The sequence below is a fragment of the Pleurodeles waltl genome, chromosome 8 (assembly GCF_031143425.1).
Source record: "Pleurodeles waltl isolate 20211129_DDA chromosome 8, aPleWal1.hap1.20221129, whole genome shotgun sequence".
In the NCBI taxonomy this organism is placed as follows: Eukaryota; Metazoa; Chordata; class Amphibia; order Caudata; family Salamandridae; genus Pleurodeles; species Pleurodeles waltl.
The window spans coordinates 973680085-973695351 of NC_090447.1; the positions used below are offsets into that span (position 1 = coordinate 973680085).

Consider the following 15267-nt stretch of genomic DNA (forward strand, 5'->3'; position numbering starts at 1 on the left):
AGGCTGTGCAGTGGCTACCATTAAGGGTTATTTATCGGCCTTGTCATCCTTCATATGTCTTCCAGACCAACCATCGTTATTTAAATCCCCTATTGTTGTCAGATTCTTGAAAGGTCTTCTAAATAAATATCCTCCAAAACCATTCGTTATGCCGCAATGGGATTTGTCCTTGGTCTTGACTTTCCTTATGGGGTCCCCTTTTGAACCTATGCATTCTTGCCCCTTAAGGTATTTGGTTATAAAAACAGTCTTCCTGGTTGCTATAACATCTGCAAGGAGAGTGAGTGAGTTGCAGGCCTTATCGGTAAAGCCCCCTTATACAACTTTTTATGGGGATAAGGTGGTGTTGAGGACCAAGGCTGCTTTCCTCCCGAAGGTTGTTTCACCTTTCCATTTGGCACAGACAATTACTTTGTCCACGTTCTATCCTCCGCCTCATCCTTCTAAAGAGGAAAAAAGACTGCACCGGCTGGACCCAAAGAGAGCGTTAAGCTTCTTTATTGATAGAACGAAGGATTTCAGGCTGGAGGATCAGCTGTTCATTGGATACGTGGGCAAGAGGAGAGGAAAGGCAGTCCACAAGAGAACACTATCCAGGTGGGTTGTTCTTTGCATTAAAATCTGTTACTCTTTGGCAAAGAAGGATCCTCCTGAGGGCATTAGAGCTCATTCCACCAGAGCTAAGTCGGCCACTTCGGCCTTGGCCAGAGGTGTTCCTGTGGTCGACATCTGCAAGGCCGCAACTTGGTCGTCCCTTCACACTTTTGCGAAACATTACTGTTTGGATTCTGAGGTTAGAAGGGACGGCCAGTTTGCACGGTCAGTGCTGCAGGATTTCTTGGTTTGACCATTTAGGCACCCGCCACCGGGCGTGGTACTGCTTTGGGACTCTATTCATGAGGTGAGGAATCCACAGGTAGTTGTAACCATCAGAAGAACGAGTTACTTACCTTCGGTAACGACTTTTCTGGTGGATACATTAGCTACCTGTGGATTCCTCACGGTCCCACCCGCCTCCCCGTTGCCTTTCTGGTCTTACCAAGTAATCCTTGAGTGCGCTCCTCTTGGTCTTCAAGGTTGCAATAGATGTTGTATTTATGGATATTTGTGTATATTTATCTGTGTATATATATATATATATATATATATATATGTATGTATATATCTTTGTGTATATACATGATTTGCATATATTTGTTTAAAAAAAAAAAAAAAGTTATATTAAATTTACAGCTATTCATTGCAATGTTGTGTATTTTACAATGTTATGGTATTTTACCTTGCTCTTTCATTGCATTGGGTGGTTGTTCTCATGCACGTAAAAAATTGTTGGTACTGACGTCGGCACGTCGTCGAGGACCTCTTATTGCCTGTATGACGTCAGACGGCGTCGCGTGGGCTAGAGTGACGTCCTCGTCGACGTGCAGAGACTAGGAAGAAGATTTCCGTCGAATGCTGGCGCCATGGGAGTATTCATGAGGTGAGGAATCCACAGGTAGCTAATGTATCCACCAGAAAAGTCGTTACCGAAGGTAAGTAACTCGTTCTTGTGGCATGTAGTGCTGTAGATTCATATGCACCCACCTGCCTCCCAGGACACCTGTGGCCGTTGCAGTCTTTTCACTGTCTTCATGCATTTATTTGCATTGTCACCTCCTTCTTGTCTCTGACACTACACTCTCACCTGCCTGGGGGAAAAGAATCAAACAATGGAGTTACCAGCAAAAGGAGGAGTTACTACACCTTGTGACTCAAGACTTTTTGAATACAAACAATTGCAACCTTTCGGATCCAACGCTAGATGGCAGACGTATGCAGAGCATGTTAATCTTCAGAACTACATGTCACAAACATATGCTTACTGGGTATGTAACATTTTCTTTCCCCAAGATCTCCATGTAAAGATCATCAATATAGCATTAACCACTGACTCTCCACTTTTAAACACCATTTAAAGCAATACCATCCAGTAAATGTACATCAGCATCTAATACTCTTTGATGAGTAGTCTAAATGTGCTTTTATGCTGGTTATACTCCTGTTTTGCCCATGATTATTGTAGTTTCACAAGCCACAGAGTCTTGTGTTCTAGTTAATTTTGTATAGCAGAATCATCACCCTCTTTTTAATTACTGCACATGTTATTGTTGAAAATATGAATGCATTATTTTCTTCTGTTTGTTTTATACAATTCTGCCTTTCAGAAACCTATGAAACTGATGGCTATAATCCTGAAGCTCCTGGTATAACCAACCCTTCAAGACCATTGTACAGACACAGACCCCATGCACAGAGGCCTAATTTAATAGGTTTGACGTCGGGAGATATGGATCTGCCACCAAGAGGTATTGTGGAGATATTGTTTATAACATGTAACAGAAGTGTAATAGAGCCGCTCTGTGCATCAAACAAGACAAGCATTTCTCAATACATCTCACATTTAGAGTATAGTTATTGTTAGAATTGGGGTTTCTGGTTGGCTAGGGTATGCACCTAAGCCAGGCAGCACCCACCCATTCTAGTCGGGGCAAGGGAGTTACACGTCCAAGATAACCCCTGCTCTCACCCCCTTGGTAGTGTGGCACGAGTAGTCAGGCTTACCCGGAGGCAATGTGTAAAGCGTTTGCACAACACACGCAACACACGTGACGCAATATGTACACCACAAAGTAAACAACACTGAGCTATGTAAAAATAAACTGTATTGCACGAAACATAATTAGACCAAACATTACATGTCAGAAATACCCTACCTTAGCAGTTGTCAGAACGTTACACGTTACAAATACTCTGCAAGAATAAGCAATAGTCACATTAGAACACGTAAGTACTCTGGATTCTGCAATATAAGCAGTAGTCAGGAATCACATTATACAACCAATACACGTATCCTGGTATTACCATAAATGCCCATAAGAGGAACATTAGAAAGCGTAGGTTATGTCATAAAACAGACAAGTGATCATATCAAACTTATAATGCCCATAGCAGAAACATTAGAAAAATGATGGGGCGTCTCTGAAAAGTACCTGTTTCCTTCTGAAAGGCACCTCCTGTGCCAAGAAGATCGATATAGAGGCCCCCGGCACTCCTATGCGCAAAACGGGGGCCATTTATATCTGGAAAAGATGGGGGGAGGCCCAATTCCAAACCCCGCAAAACTGGGGAGAAGACGATGCAAAACTGGGGAGAAGAAGAGACCTGGTGATGCGGGGGCCTGCAATGCGGCGTCCACCCGCTCGTGATATCTGGTGCCAATAAAAAGGTGGGGAGCCTCCATTGAGGACTCCCTCCTCACCTAGTGCTCCCTCGCCGAGTGGGGCCTGGCGAAGCGGGGAGTCCCTGATGAGGCCACTCATCTGCTTGGGATGCGGCGGCACCCGACACGGTGCACGAGCCGCTCTTCTGCCCTTCACGGGCTGCGGCGGTGCAAGCGAACCAAGAGGTGCAGGTTCGTGCCCCGGGGCGCTCCTCACCGGGTGCGTCACCCCGGGGGTACTGGTCAGAGAACAGATGCTCCACTTTTCATCACTCCACCGCGCTCGAAGATAATCAAGCCGGATCGCACCAGTGAGTGTTTTACAGCAATAATGCAATTTCCAAGGCGCAGGGGAGCTTTCCCAAAGCCTTGTTCGCAGTGGTGAACTCTGATTTCAGCAAACGCTTTTCAGCACGCTGCGCCCCGGTCGCGGCCATGAGACACGGCAATGCGCTTAGAAGCTCAAGGGGGCACAATAAAGCTCTTTCCAAGTGCAAGGAATATACAGAAGCAGCACTCCTCGTACTGTGGAAAGTTACAGGGGTCAGAGGCCACAGCACCCTGCCCCCCAGGGACAGAAGGGAGGGTAGCACAGGGCTACCAGACCCAAACAGGCCAGCACAAGGGATGCAGATGGTGGCAGTTCCTCCTAGTGACCAGGCAGGTCACAGATCAGCACAGCAGCAGTCCAAGGTGCGTCCTGGTGAGTCCATTCAGCAGCATCCTGGGTCTAGTTCCAGAAGTGTCTCTGGAGTACCAAGAATGTCTAAATTGTAGGGAAAATTCCCCTGTACTTCTACTCAGTTTACAGTGTGTTTTACAAAGAGTGGGAGAGGAGGTTCCAACCAGTTACAACTGGTTCTGGGAGTGCCCCTTTATCTCCTCCAGTACAGGCTCCAAACATCGGGGGGTAAACGACCCTACTGTGTGAGGCCAGGGACAAGCCTTTACAAATGCAGGTGTGCCCTGCCCTTTCCCTTCTCTCAGCCCAGGAAGACTATTCAGTATGTAGATGCACCTCTGACACCTCCACCCTCAGTGTGTACAGGCTGTCTGAAAAGTATGCACAAAGCCCAACTGTCACTCTGCCCAGATGTGGATTGGAGTCAAGCTGCACAGAGAAATGCTCACTTTCTAGAAGTGGCATTTCTGTGATGACGATAAAAAATCCACCTACACCAGTAAGCAGCATTTTTCACTACCATTACAACCATACCAAACATGCCTACGCTACCTCTCATAAATCAGACAATACCCCCTACACTTAAGGCAGGGCATTTCCAGTGCAATTCCTATGAGAAGGCAGAACTCACAGCAGTGAGAAACCAAATAGACTGTTTGTCACTACGAGGACAGACCATCTTACTAGGCACATGTCCTGCCTTCTACATACGTAGCACCCTGCCCATAGGGCTAGCTGGGGCTTACTTTAGGGGTGACATACATGTATTAAAAGGGGAGTTTTGGGCCTGGCAAATAAATTTAGATGCCAGGACCCTGTGGCAGAAAACTGCACACACAGGCCCTGCGCTACCAGGCCTGAGACAGGTTTGAAAGGCTACTTCAATTGGTGGCACAAGCAGTGCTGCAGGCCCACTAGTAGAATTTAATTTACAGGCCCTGGGTATAGAGATACCACTTTACAAGGGACTTGTTGGTAAATTATATGTGTCAATTGTGTATAAGCCAATCATACCAATTTTACAAGGGAGAGCACATGCACTTTAGCACTGATTAGCAGGGGTAAAGTTCTCAGTCATAACGTCATCCAACAAGGGTCCGAAAAATAAGGAGGAAAAAGACAAAAAGTTTGGAGAATGACCCTTTTAAAAGGGGCAGGTCCAACATATATGCTTTTGGATAGTACGCACAAGTATAATTTTCTTTTTGATAGCAGCAGTATTGTACTGGCTATTGAACTCACTGGATAGTTCTCCAGTAGACTGGCGCCCGTGCAGGCCACTGCTAATGCCTCTTTGACTTCACTTCAAGTGGCACAGTGATATGAGTAAGCATAGAAATAGGATGAAGAGAGAACAGAGGGAGAGGTGAGAGCGGAGGAGAGAGACCGAAAATGGATGGATGGATGCAAAGAGAAAGTAGTGAAGAATTAAGCAGCCTTGTAGAACATTTTTCCAGGGCTGCTATTGGTCACCAGACCGGCTGTATTGTGTAGGCAAGATAGATGGGCACTGAGGGGAGAAAGTTTGCAATGTCCACAGGCAGTGGTTAGTTTGTAAAAGAATGCATCCTAGGTCTCATATTTTTAGAAGAAGCCTACTGCTGCAGAATGTCGGGGGCTACTGAATACCAAGGCTTGCCTACTCTTTATTTAGCCTTTTGTCATATTTGTTCTCTAGTAGACTCTCCATGTGCCTGTATCACACTTTTGCATTCTTCCTTTGCCACTGTTTTGCCATCTTTTGCGTCCTCCTCCTTTTTGCCCTCTGCTGCTTTTCTCTTTTGCTATGTATCCAAGTTTGATTATTAAAAATAAGCCCTGGTCCCAAAAAAGTGCCAGTGGGCCCCACCTACAACTACTGGCTCATATTAAGCACTGAACACAGCTATGTACAAGATACTGGTTACAGGGTACCTAAAATTTCTCTGAATAAGCTGTGCAATCCAAGCGGAAATTGTCCGCCCTTCGAAAAGGTCAAAAATCGCTGTTAATATATTTCTATCCCATCTTGAAACTGACAAGATATGGGAAAAGTTAGCCTGGACAAGTATACTAATTTTGGTGTTTAAGGATTACATTTTTGAAAGTAGAACCAGTTTGAATATAGGTGACAATAGCCCATTAAGTGGAAGCATGAATTGATTGGGGACTATACAGGTCATCTTTTCCCCTGAGTAGTTTATCTACCTGCTTTTCCAGTTTACATGGGAAAGTTATCCGTTCAGGATTACTCTAGGCACGGTTTTTTTTTTGACACCCTTGTTAGAATATTTCTTACTTTGGTTAAAAAAAATAAAATAAAAAATAAAAAAACAGGTGCCAAAATGAATGGAGTAAATGCAAAAAAGTGGAGTACGTGTAAATGATAGGCAGAAGACAACCAGAATTCCAATACACAGTAAAGTCGAAGTACACGTAGGATAAAGTGTGATTAATTAGTTCAACTGTTGCTACATAAATCAATATCCTACAGACTGCATTGGCCTAATGCATGGGTTCCCAAACTTTTCTATGCCCTGCACGTCTTGGAAATTTTTGCTTAATGTTCACACCCCCTACAAAAGTAATATCACATTTGAAGATGAATATTCACATTTTCATTTTTGAACCACAGATAGAACCACATACAGTGCTGTGGGTGAACAAATTGAACCTAAAAAAATAAGCTTTTAACTCTGTTCATGTAATGTAAATTGAGCAATCCAAGAAAAATGTAAAAAGCAAAATCAATCCCAGTTGTGAACATAAAATTAAATTACTTCTATGGTCCTGCTTCTGATTCATGATTTTGTCAATACGTGGAATGTCTTTGCCGATTGCAATCCTCAGGTCTACCTGTGGATTCTGTTGATTTCTAGAGTTTGCCTTGATTGACAAGAGAACTGAATCCAGATTTGTTGCAAATGGAATGAGGACACAGAGTGCTGTTCCACTAAGTCTTGGGAACATATCCAGTGCTGAACACCTTAACTCCTCCTAGGTCTTGCTTTCAAATTGCATTTCAAGAGCTCAATTTGTCTGCAAATCAATATTTTCCTTCATCTCTACATCATCTGGCATTTTCGGCAAATTGTATGAATATGGACTCCGTAGGAAGCTGGCTCTGTTTATCCTATACCAAAATGCGGGGTACAAGGTACAACATCCATATTGCAACTCTTGGTGAGACCAGGTTCTCAGACGAAGGCCATCTGACAGAAGTCAAAGCCCGTTAAACTTTTTTTTGAGTGGCCTCAGCAGTGATGAAAATCGTGAAGCAGGAGTGGGTTTCGCCATCAGATCTCATCTGATCAGCAAATTAGCCAGCCTCCCAAAAGGATTCAAAGGTGCCTTTCAAAGGAAAGCACAACACCACCTTCATCAGTACATATACCCCCACCATGACAGACCCGGAGGCGATCAACTACAAGTTTAGTAAAGAGAAGGGACAGGCAGGATGTTAGTGACTGAGGCCATGTGCGATGCAGAGTGCTGGACAAACCACAGGCTCATCCTGTCAAACTCAACAATCACATCCAGCCCAGGCGGCGCCCACAGGGGAAAAAGACCATTAAGCGACTGAATGTCAGCAAGTTAGAATGGCACTCTGTGCCAGAACCTCAGTGAAGACCTCAACAGTAAGCTTGACCAACTCACCTTTGCACAAACAGTGTAGAAGAGTACTGGTCAGCTTTTAGAGATGTGGTCTACAACACCGCTCTCGCTCACTTGGACCAGAACACACACAGACACCAGGACTGGTTCGACGACAAAGATTAATACATTCAGAAGCTGCTTGATGAGAAGCGTGAAGCCTTCAGATCTCTCCAGCAAGACACTACATCTGTCTCCAAGAAGGCAGCCTATAACTCCAGCTAAAGCAAGGTGCAAGCAAAGGTCAGAGAGATGCAAGACTCCTGGCTCAGCAGAAAGGCAGATGAGATCCAGAAGTACGCTGACAGCAACAACTCTAAGCGTTTCTATGATGCCCTAAAGACCATCTATGGGCCACAGTCCTCTGGAACATCACCACTGCTCAGTGTTGACGGGTCTAACCTGCTCACTGACAAGTATGCCATATTGAAAAGATGGGCTGAGTAGTTCAACAATGTCCTAAACAGGCCTTCCTCTATCAATGCTGAAGCCATTGACTGCATGCCGCAAGTCGCCATCAACACCTCCCAGGCAGAACCTCCAAAGGAATTGGAGGTTAAAGAAGCAATTAAGTTTCTCTCCGGTGGTAAAGCATTGGGCTCTGACTCCATCTCAGCCGAAATTTACAAAGCAGGGGGACCAGTCTTGTTACAGAAGCTCACCGAGCTTTTTCACACCATGTGGCAACAAGAAGTTATCCCTCAGGAGCTCAAGGATGCCTCCAACGTCCATCTCTACAAGAGAAATGGAAACCACAGAGGAATCTCTCTCCTTGGCATTGCTGGCAAAATCCTTGCCAGAGTCGTCCTCAACCACCTCACTCAACACATGGAAGATGGATACCTGCCAGAGAGTCAGTGCAGCTTCAGAGACTGCTGAGGGGCAGTGCACATGATACTTGCAGCACGTCAACTACAGGAGAAGTGTCAGGAACAAACGGACCTTTTCAGAGTGTTCGTGGAACTGAACAATGCCTTTGACAGTGTCAGTCGTGAGGGGCTATGACAGATCATGGAGAATTTTGGGTGCTCTGGCAAATTCATCAGTATGGTGTGCCAGTTCCACGAGCTTGCTCGAGTACTGGACAGTGGAGACAATGAAGACTCCTCCAGTGCCTTCCCAGGCACCAATGGAGTCAAGCAAGGCTGTGTACTGGCATCCACGCTGTTCAGCATGATGTGCTCGGCCGTGCTGTCAGAGATGCCTCCTGCGATGACAAAGAAGCCAGCATCAAGGTCAGGTATAGGACTGATGGCAGGCTCTTCAACCTGCAGAGGCTACCGGCCAAGACCAAGGTTGAAGAGGATTCTGTGCACGATTTCCTGTTCGCAGATGACTGCACACTCAACTCTGCCACAGGGTCCCAGATGCAGCAGAGCATTAACCGCTTTTCCACTGTCTGCAGAAATTTCGACCTCACAATCCGTACCAAGAAGACTGGGGTCTTGCATCAGCCTGCACCGCAGAATACATATGTGGAAACAACTATCACTGCTGAAGGAGAAATCCTGAAGGCTGTTGACAAGTTTACATACCTCGGCAGCACACACTCCAGATATGTGAACACTGATGCTGAGGTAGATGCATGCATTGCCAAGGCAAGCTCTGCATTTGGATGGCTGCAGGAGTCATTGTGGGAGAAGACAGGCGTCCAACTGCGCACAAAGCTGAAGATGTATAAGGCAGTCGTACTGCCCAAATTACTGTATGCCTGTGAGACATGGACTGCGTACAAGTGCCATGCCAAAAAGCTCAATTACTTCCAAATAAAATGCTTAAGAAGGCTGCTGAAAATTACCTGGCAAGACAAAGTTCCAGACACATGTCCTCTCAAGCTGGTCTGCCAAGTAACTAAGCCCTGCTGAGAAGAGCCCAAGTCAAGTGGGCAGGCTACCTTGTACTTATGCCAGACATATGCATTCCCAAGAAACTGCTCTATGGTGAACTGGCGGAAGGCAACCACACAGAAGGTGGGGAGAAAAAGCGCTTCAAGGGCATGCCAAAAGTCTCTCTGAAGGGCTTTGGCATTGACCCGGACTCCTCGGCACCAAACACACACCATCAGCGGCACAGTGGCGCCAGGGTGCAAACACAGCGTCAGGTGCCTAATGCTTTTCAATGGGGGAACCCCGGGTGGGTCACAAAGATGCTGCAGACTGGGTTCACGGAGTTGGTTGTGGAAAACCAAAGGCCGGACAAGTAGAAGAGGAGCCCGTTGGACATGTCGGTCGGATCTCCCAAGGCCTGGGGGCTGCAGGTGCAGGGATACCTTTTAGGTGTCGGGAATCATTGTAGGATCCGGTCGCAGTCGGGGAGGGGGGTCCTCCCGATTTAGGCTGCAGGCGTTGCCGTGTTGGCCAGGAGGGGTTAAACCCAGGGTAGACTCGAGGTCGGATTCACCTGGGGGACCTCATCCAGACTGGTGTGCAGAGTAGGAAGGATTTCAAGATCCGGGGAGGCTTTGGAGTCCATTTAGAAGGTTTCTTGTGGACAGAGCTGCTGTCCTCGGGGGTTTGTGGGCCAGCAGTCCTCTTTGGGGGTATGGGGGGGGTGTAGAGGTAGAGGTTGCTGGTCCTGCAGGATGCATCGCCTTTTTGTAGCCGGAGTCTTGACACTGCAGACAGGCCGGTAGGATTGGGGCCAAGCCAGTTGTCATCTGGAGTTCTCACTGCTGGGACTGGCTTTTCAGTCTTCTTGAGGTCACCAGGATTCTGATGAGCAAGGTTCAGTGGTGCCCCTAAATACTTGATTTAGTGGGGTGCAGGGGTCAGAGAGCAGTAGCCAATGGCTTCTGTCCTTGAGGGTGGCTACACCCTTCCTGTCCCACTCCCTTTGAGAAGGCTGGTAGATTCCTATCACTATTGGTCACTCTCCTCCAAAGCAAGATGGAGGATTCTGCAAGAAGGGGGTCACTTCAGCTCTGTACACTCTAGAGGTGGTCCCAGCTGAAGTGGTCGCTCCTCCTTGTTTTTCCTAATTTTCCCACCAGATCTACCATCAAAAGTGGGGCCTGGTCCAGGGAGCGGGCATCTCCTCTAGCTGGAGTGCCCTGTGGCAGTGTAATAGGAGGCCTGAGCCTTTGAGGCTCACTGCCAAATTCTGCAACTCCCGCAGGGGGAAGGTGCGAAGCACCTCCACCCAGAGCAGGCTTTGTTCCTGACCCCAGGGAGGGTGAGGGCTCCTACCCAATGGGGGTCCGAAACTTGTCTGTTCGTGGTATGCTGGCACAGACGGTAAGTCCTACACTAGAGAGTTGGGTAAAATACAAGGGGCGTCTTTAAGATCCCCTCTATGTGCATTTTACAATCAATCCAACACTGGCATCAGGATGGGTTTATTGTGCTGAGAAGTTTGATACCAAACTTCCTAGTCTTCAGTGAAGCCATCATGGAGTTGTGGAGTTTGTAATGACAAATTCCCTGCCCATGTATTTAAAATGGCCACACAGCACTTAAAAAAGAATGAACTTAGAAACTCTAGGGGCTTATTGCTCATCCATCTATGCCCTCACCTGTAGTATAGTGTACCCTGGCTTAGGGCTGTTATGCCTGCTAGAGGGGTGACTTACCTGTTACACAGTCAGAGGTTTGTAGGCATGTCACCCAGAGAAGGATGCCATGTCGACTTTACCTTTTTCTCCCCACCAGGACACACAGGCTGCAATGGCAGTGTGCATGTGTTTGGTGTGGGGTCCCCTAGGGTGCCATAATACATGGGGCATCCCTCATGGACCCTCCCTGGCCAAAGAGCAGTTCTTTGGTACTTTTTTACAAGGGCCTTAGCTGTGTGCCAATTGTAGAAACAATGGTACAGTTTAGGCAAGAACACTGGTGCTGGGGCCTGGTTAGCATGATCCCAGCACACACTTGGTCAAGAAAGCATCACTATCAGGCATTGTGTGTGTGTGTTTGTTTTTGTGTGTGTGTGTTTGTTTTTGTGTGTGTTTTGTTTGTTTTTGTGTGTGTTTTGTTTGTTTTTGTGTGTGTTTTGTTTGTTTTTGTGTGTGTTTTGTTTGTTTTTGTGTGTGTTTTGTTTGTTTTTGTGTGTGTGTGTGTGTTTGTTTTTGTGTGTGTGTGTGTTTGTTTTTGTGTGTGTGTGTGTTTGTTTGTGTGTGTGTGTTTGTTTGGGGGGGTAACCATGCTGATAGGATCACTTTCGTACAGATTCATAATCCATTCTTCTGAAATCTTTAGGTCTCATTCGACAAAATATCCATTACACCATTCTGACAGCATTTCCAAACGAGTCACAATTTATTCACGCACAATAGGAGTTATGAATTCAATATCAACCATCTTTCCAAGTGAAGGAAAATTTCAATCTCTCAATGCCAAAGAGGTAACTTTTCTTTGAAGGAATTCAACTCTTTGAAAGCTTTCATCGTGTTCATCACTTTTCTTTGAAGAGAAACATTCAGATCCTTCAAATGAGTGAAAATGTCAGGAAAATAAGCCATCATTTGTGTGAATTCTTGTGATTCCAGTGCTTCAAACAGATCACAGTTCACTTCCTTGATGTGCACAAAATAATTTGAAGGTGCGATGGTTCAAAGCACGCCCCTTGATACAGTTGATCTTCACACAAGCATCAAAGACTTTCTTCAAATTGGAGGCAATGTTTTTGATGTCGAAGCATGCAGATGGAGAAAACAATGGGTAATTTGCAAATCTGGATTCTCCTTTTTCATCAATGCAGCAAAGCCAGATTTATTTCCAAGCATTGCAGGTTCACCATTAGTGGTCACAGAACAAATGACTTTTATATCTAAAAGCCATGTTTGGCAAAAAAAAAAGTCTTTCACCAGCTTCATCACATTATTTGTGGGGTTTTTTCAGATCTTCACAAAACTGGAGTCTTCCTTCACAGCACCATCATTGACATACCTCACTAATGTCACGAGTTAACTGTAAGTGGAGACTTCAGTTGGTCATCCAATTGAATAGAGATTTTCAGAGGACTAGCTCTGACATCTGAGATAACTTGGTCCAAAATATCTTCACTCAACTCTTGGATTTGGTTGTGAATGACATTATTAAATAGGGGCACTAATTCAATGTATTTCTGGCTTCTTTGCCCAGAATAATAGTTGGCCTTTACAGTGCACATGGCTTGATAAGATCTTCTACAATTGTGTGAGGCTTCTTGGATTTGGCAACCTTATATGCCACTTGGTATGAAGCAAAAAGTAGTGGCTGTTCAACAGATACGAACCCCATCCTTGGAAAAGTTACTCCAGAATCAAAACAAGCTCTTTTGGTTACCAATGACCCCACATCATGTCCTTCAACATCAGCTCTGCCATGGTTGTTCTTGAAGTACTCTTGAAACGTGGATGGCTTCATATTTGAGTTTGAAAAGACAACGCTACAGGGATTTTTGCAAGTCATTTCTGTAGGAAGTTGGCTCTGTATGCACTATTTCAAAGGAATAGTATGCACAGAGTCCAAGGGTTCCCCTTAGAGATAAGATAGTGGCAAAAAGAGAATTCTAATGCTCTATTTTGTTGTAGTGTGGTCGAGCAGTAGGCTTATCAAAGGAGTAGTGTTAAGCATTTGTTGTACATACACAAGCAATAAATGAGGAACACAGAAAGTACACCTTCAGCAACACGGGGGCGGCCGGGTGCAGTGTACAAACACGCATCGGGTTTTCAATAGGTTTCAATGGGAGACCAAGGGGTCTCTTCAGCGATGCAGGCAAAGGGGGGGCTCCTCGGGGTAGCCACCACCTGTGCAAGGGAGAGGGCCTCCTGGGGGTCACTCCTGCACTGGAGTTCAGGTCCTGGGGGCTGCGGGTGCAGAGTCTTTACCAGGTGTCGGGATCTGGGAGACAGGCAGTCGCGGTCAGGGGGAGCCTCGGGATTCCCTCTGCAGGCGTCGCTGTGGGAGCTCAGGGGGGACAACTCTGGCTACTCACGGTCTCACAGTCGCAGGGGGGGCTTTCCCTGAAGCGTTACTTCTCCACAAGTCGAGCCGGGGGCGTCGGGTGCAGGGTAGCAAGTCTCACGCTTCTGGCGGGAAATGCAGTTGTTTTAAGGTTGCTCCTTTTGAAACAAAGTTGCAGTCTTGGTGAACAGAGCCGCTGTCCTCGGGAGTTTCTTGGTCCTTCTAGAGCAGGGCAGTCCTCTGAGGATTCAGAGGTCGCTGGTCCCTGGGGAGAGCATCGCTGGAGCAGGGTCTTTAGAAGGGGGGGGGGGGGGGGGGGGGAGAGACAGGCCGGTAGAGCTGGGGCCAAAGCAGTTGGTCTTCTCTGCAGGGTTTTTCAGCTTAGCAGTCCTCTTTTTCTTAGGTTGCAGGAATTGGAGTTCCTAGGTTCTGGGGAGCCCCTAAATACAGAATTTAGGGGTGTGTTTAGGTCTGGGAGGGTAGTAGCCAATGGCTTCTAGCCCTGAGGGTGGCTAACACCCTCTTTGTGCCTCCTCCCAAGGGGAGGGGGTCACATTCCTATCCCTTTTGGGGGAATCCTCCATCTGCAAGATGGAGGATTTCTAAAAGTCAGTCACCTCAGCTCAGGTTGCCTTAGGGGCTGTCCTGACTGGCCAGTGACTCCTCCTTGTTTTTCTCATTATCTCCTCCGGCCTTGCCGCCAAAAGTGGGGCCATGGCGGGAGGGGGCGGGCAATTCCACTAGCTGGAATGCCCTGGGGTGCTGTAACAAAGGGGGTGAGCCTTTGAGGCTCACCGCCAGGTGTTACAGTTCCTGCAAGGGGGAGGTGATAAGTATCTCCACCCAGTACAGGCTTTGTTACTAGCCACAGAGTGACAAAGGCACTCTCCCCATGTGGCCAGCAACATGTCTTGAGTGTGGCAGGCTGCTAAAACCAGTCAGCCTACACGGGTAGTTGGTTAAGGTTTCAGGGGGCACCTCTAAGGTGCCCTCTGGGGTGTATGTTACAATAAAATGTACACTGGCATCAGTGTGCATTTATTGTGCTGAGAAGTTTGATACCAAACTTCCCAGTTTTCAGTGTAGCCATTATGGTGCTGTGGAGTTCGTGTATGACAGACTCCCAGACCATATACTCTTATGGCTTCCCTGCATTTACAATGTCTAAGGTTTTGCTAAGACATTGTAGGGGCACAGTGCTCATGCACTGGTGCCCTCACCTATGGTATAGTGCACCCTGCCTTAGGGCTGTAAGGCCTGCTAGAGGAGTGACTTGCCTATACTGCATAGGCAGTGTGAGGTTGGCATAGCACTTTGAGGGGAGTGCCATGTCGACTTACTCGTTTTGCTCTCACCAGCACACACAAGCTGGCAAGCAGTGTGTCTGTGCTGAGTGAGGGGTCCCCAGGGTGGCATAAGCTATGCTGCAGCCCTTAGAGACCTTCCCTGGCATCAGGGCCCTTGGTACCAGGGGTACCAGTTACAAGGGACTTACCTGGATGCCAGGGTGTGCCAATTGTGGAAACAAAAGTACAGGTTAGGGAAAGAACACTGGTGCTGGGGCCTGATTAGCAGGCCTCAGCACACTTTCAAATCAAAACATAGCATCAGCAAAGGCAATTAGTCAGGGGGTAACCATGCCAAGGAGGCATTTCCTTACAATTTCCTATTGCGCAAGTGAAACCAAAGCTCATATAATCACTTATTTCCTTCTTTTTGACATGGGTGGTTGATTAATCCATGAGAGAGTTGGACAAACCACCTCTCTCATGACTCACAGATGCATACTAAATCACAGTTTATGAAAA

At 46.7% G+C, this 15267-nt stretch overlaps 1 protein-coding gene across 3 annotated transcripts in view; it reads left to right on the forward strand.

The window, feature by feature from the left end:
- Positions 1 to 15267, forward strand: part of LOC138250391 (RNA-binding protein 26-like) — a 623852-nt gene that overhangs the window by 209944 nt on the left and 398641 nt on the right. For all 3 annotated transcript variants that reach the window (XM_069205212.1, XM_069205213.1, XM_069205214.1), the window contains one exon: positions 2205 to 2345. In XM_069205212.1, coding sequence (XP_069061313.1) covers positions 2205 to 2345 — 141 coding nt within the window. The remainder of the gene's footprint in view (positions 1 to 2204; positions 2346 to 15267) is intronic.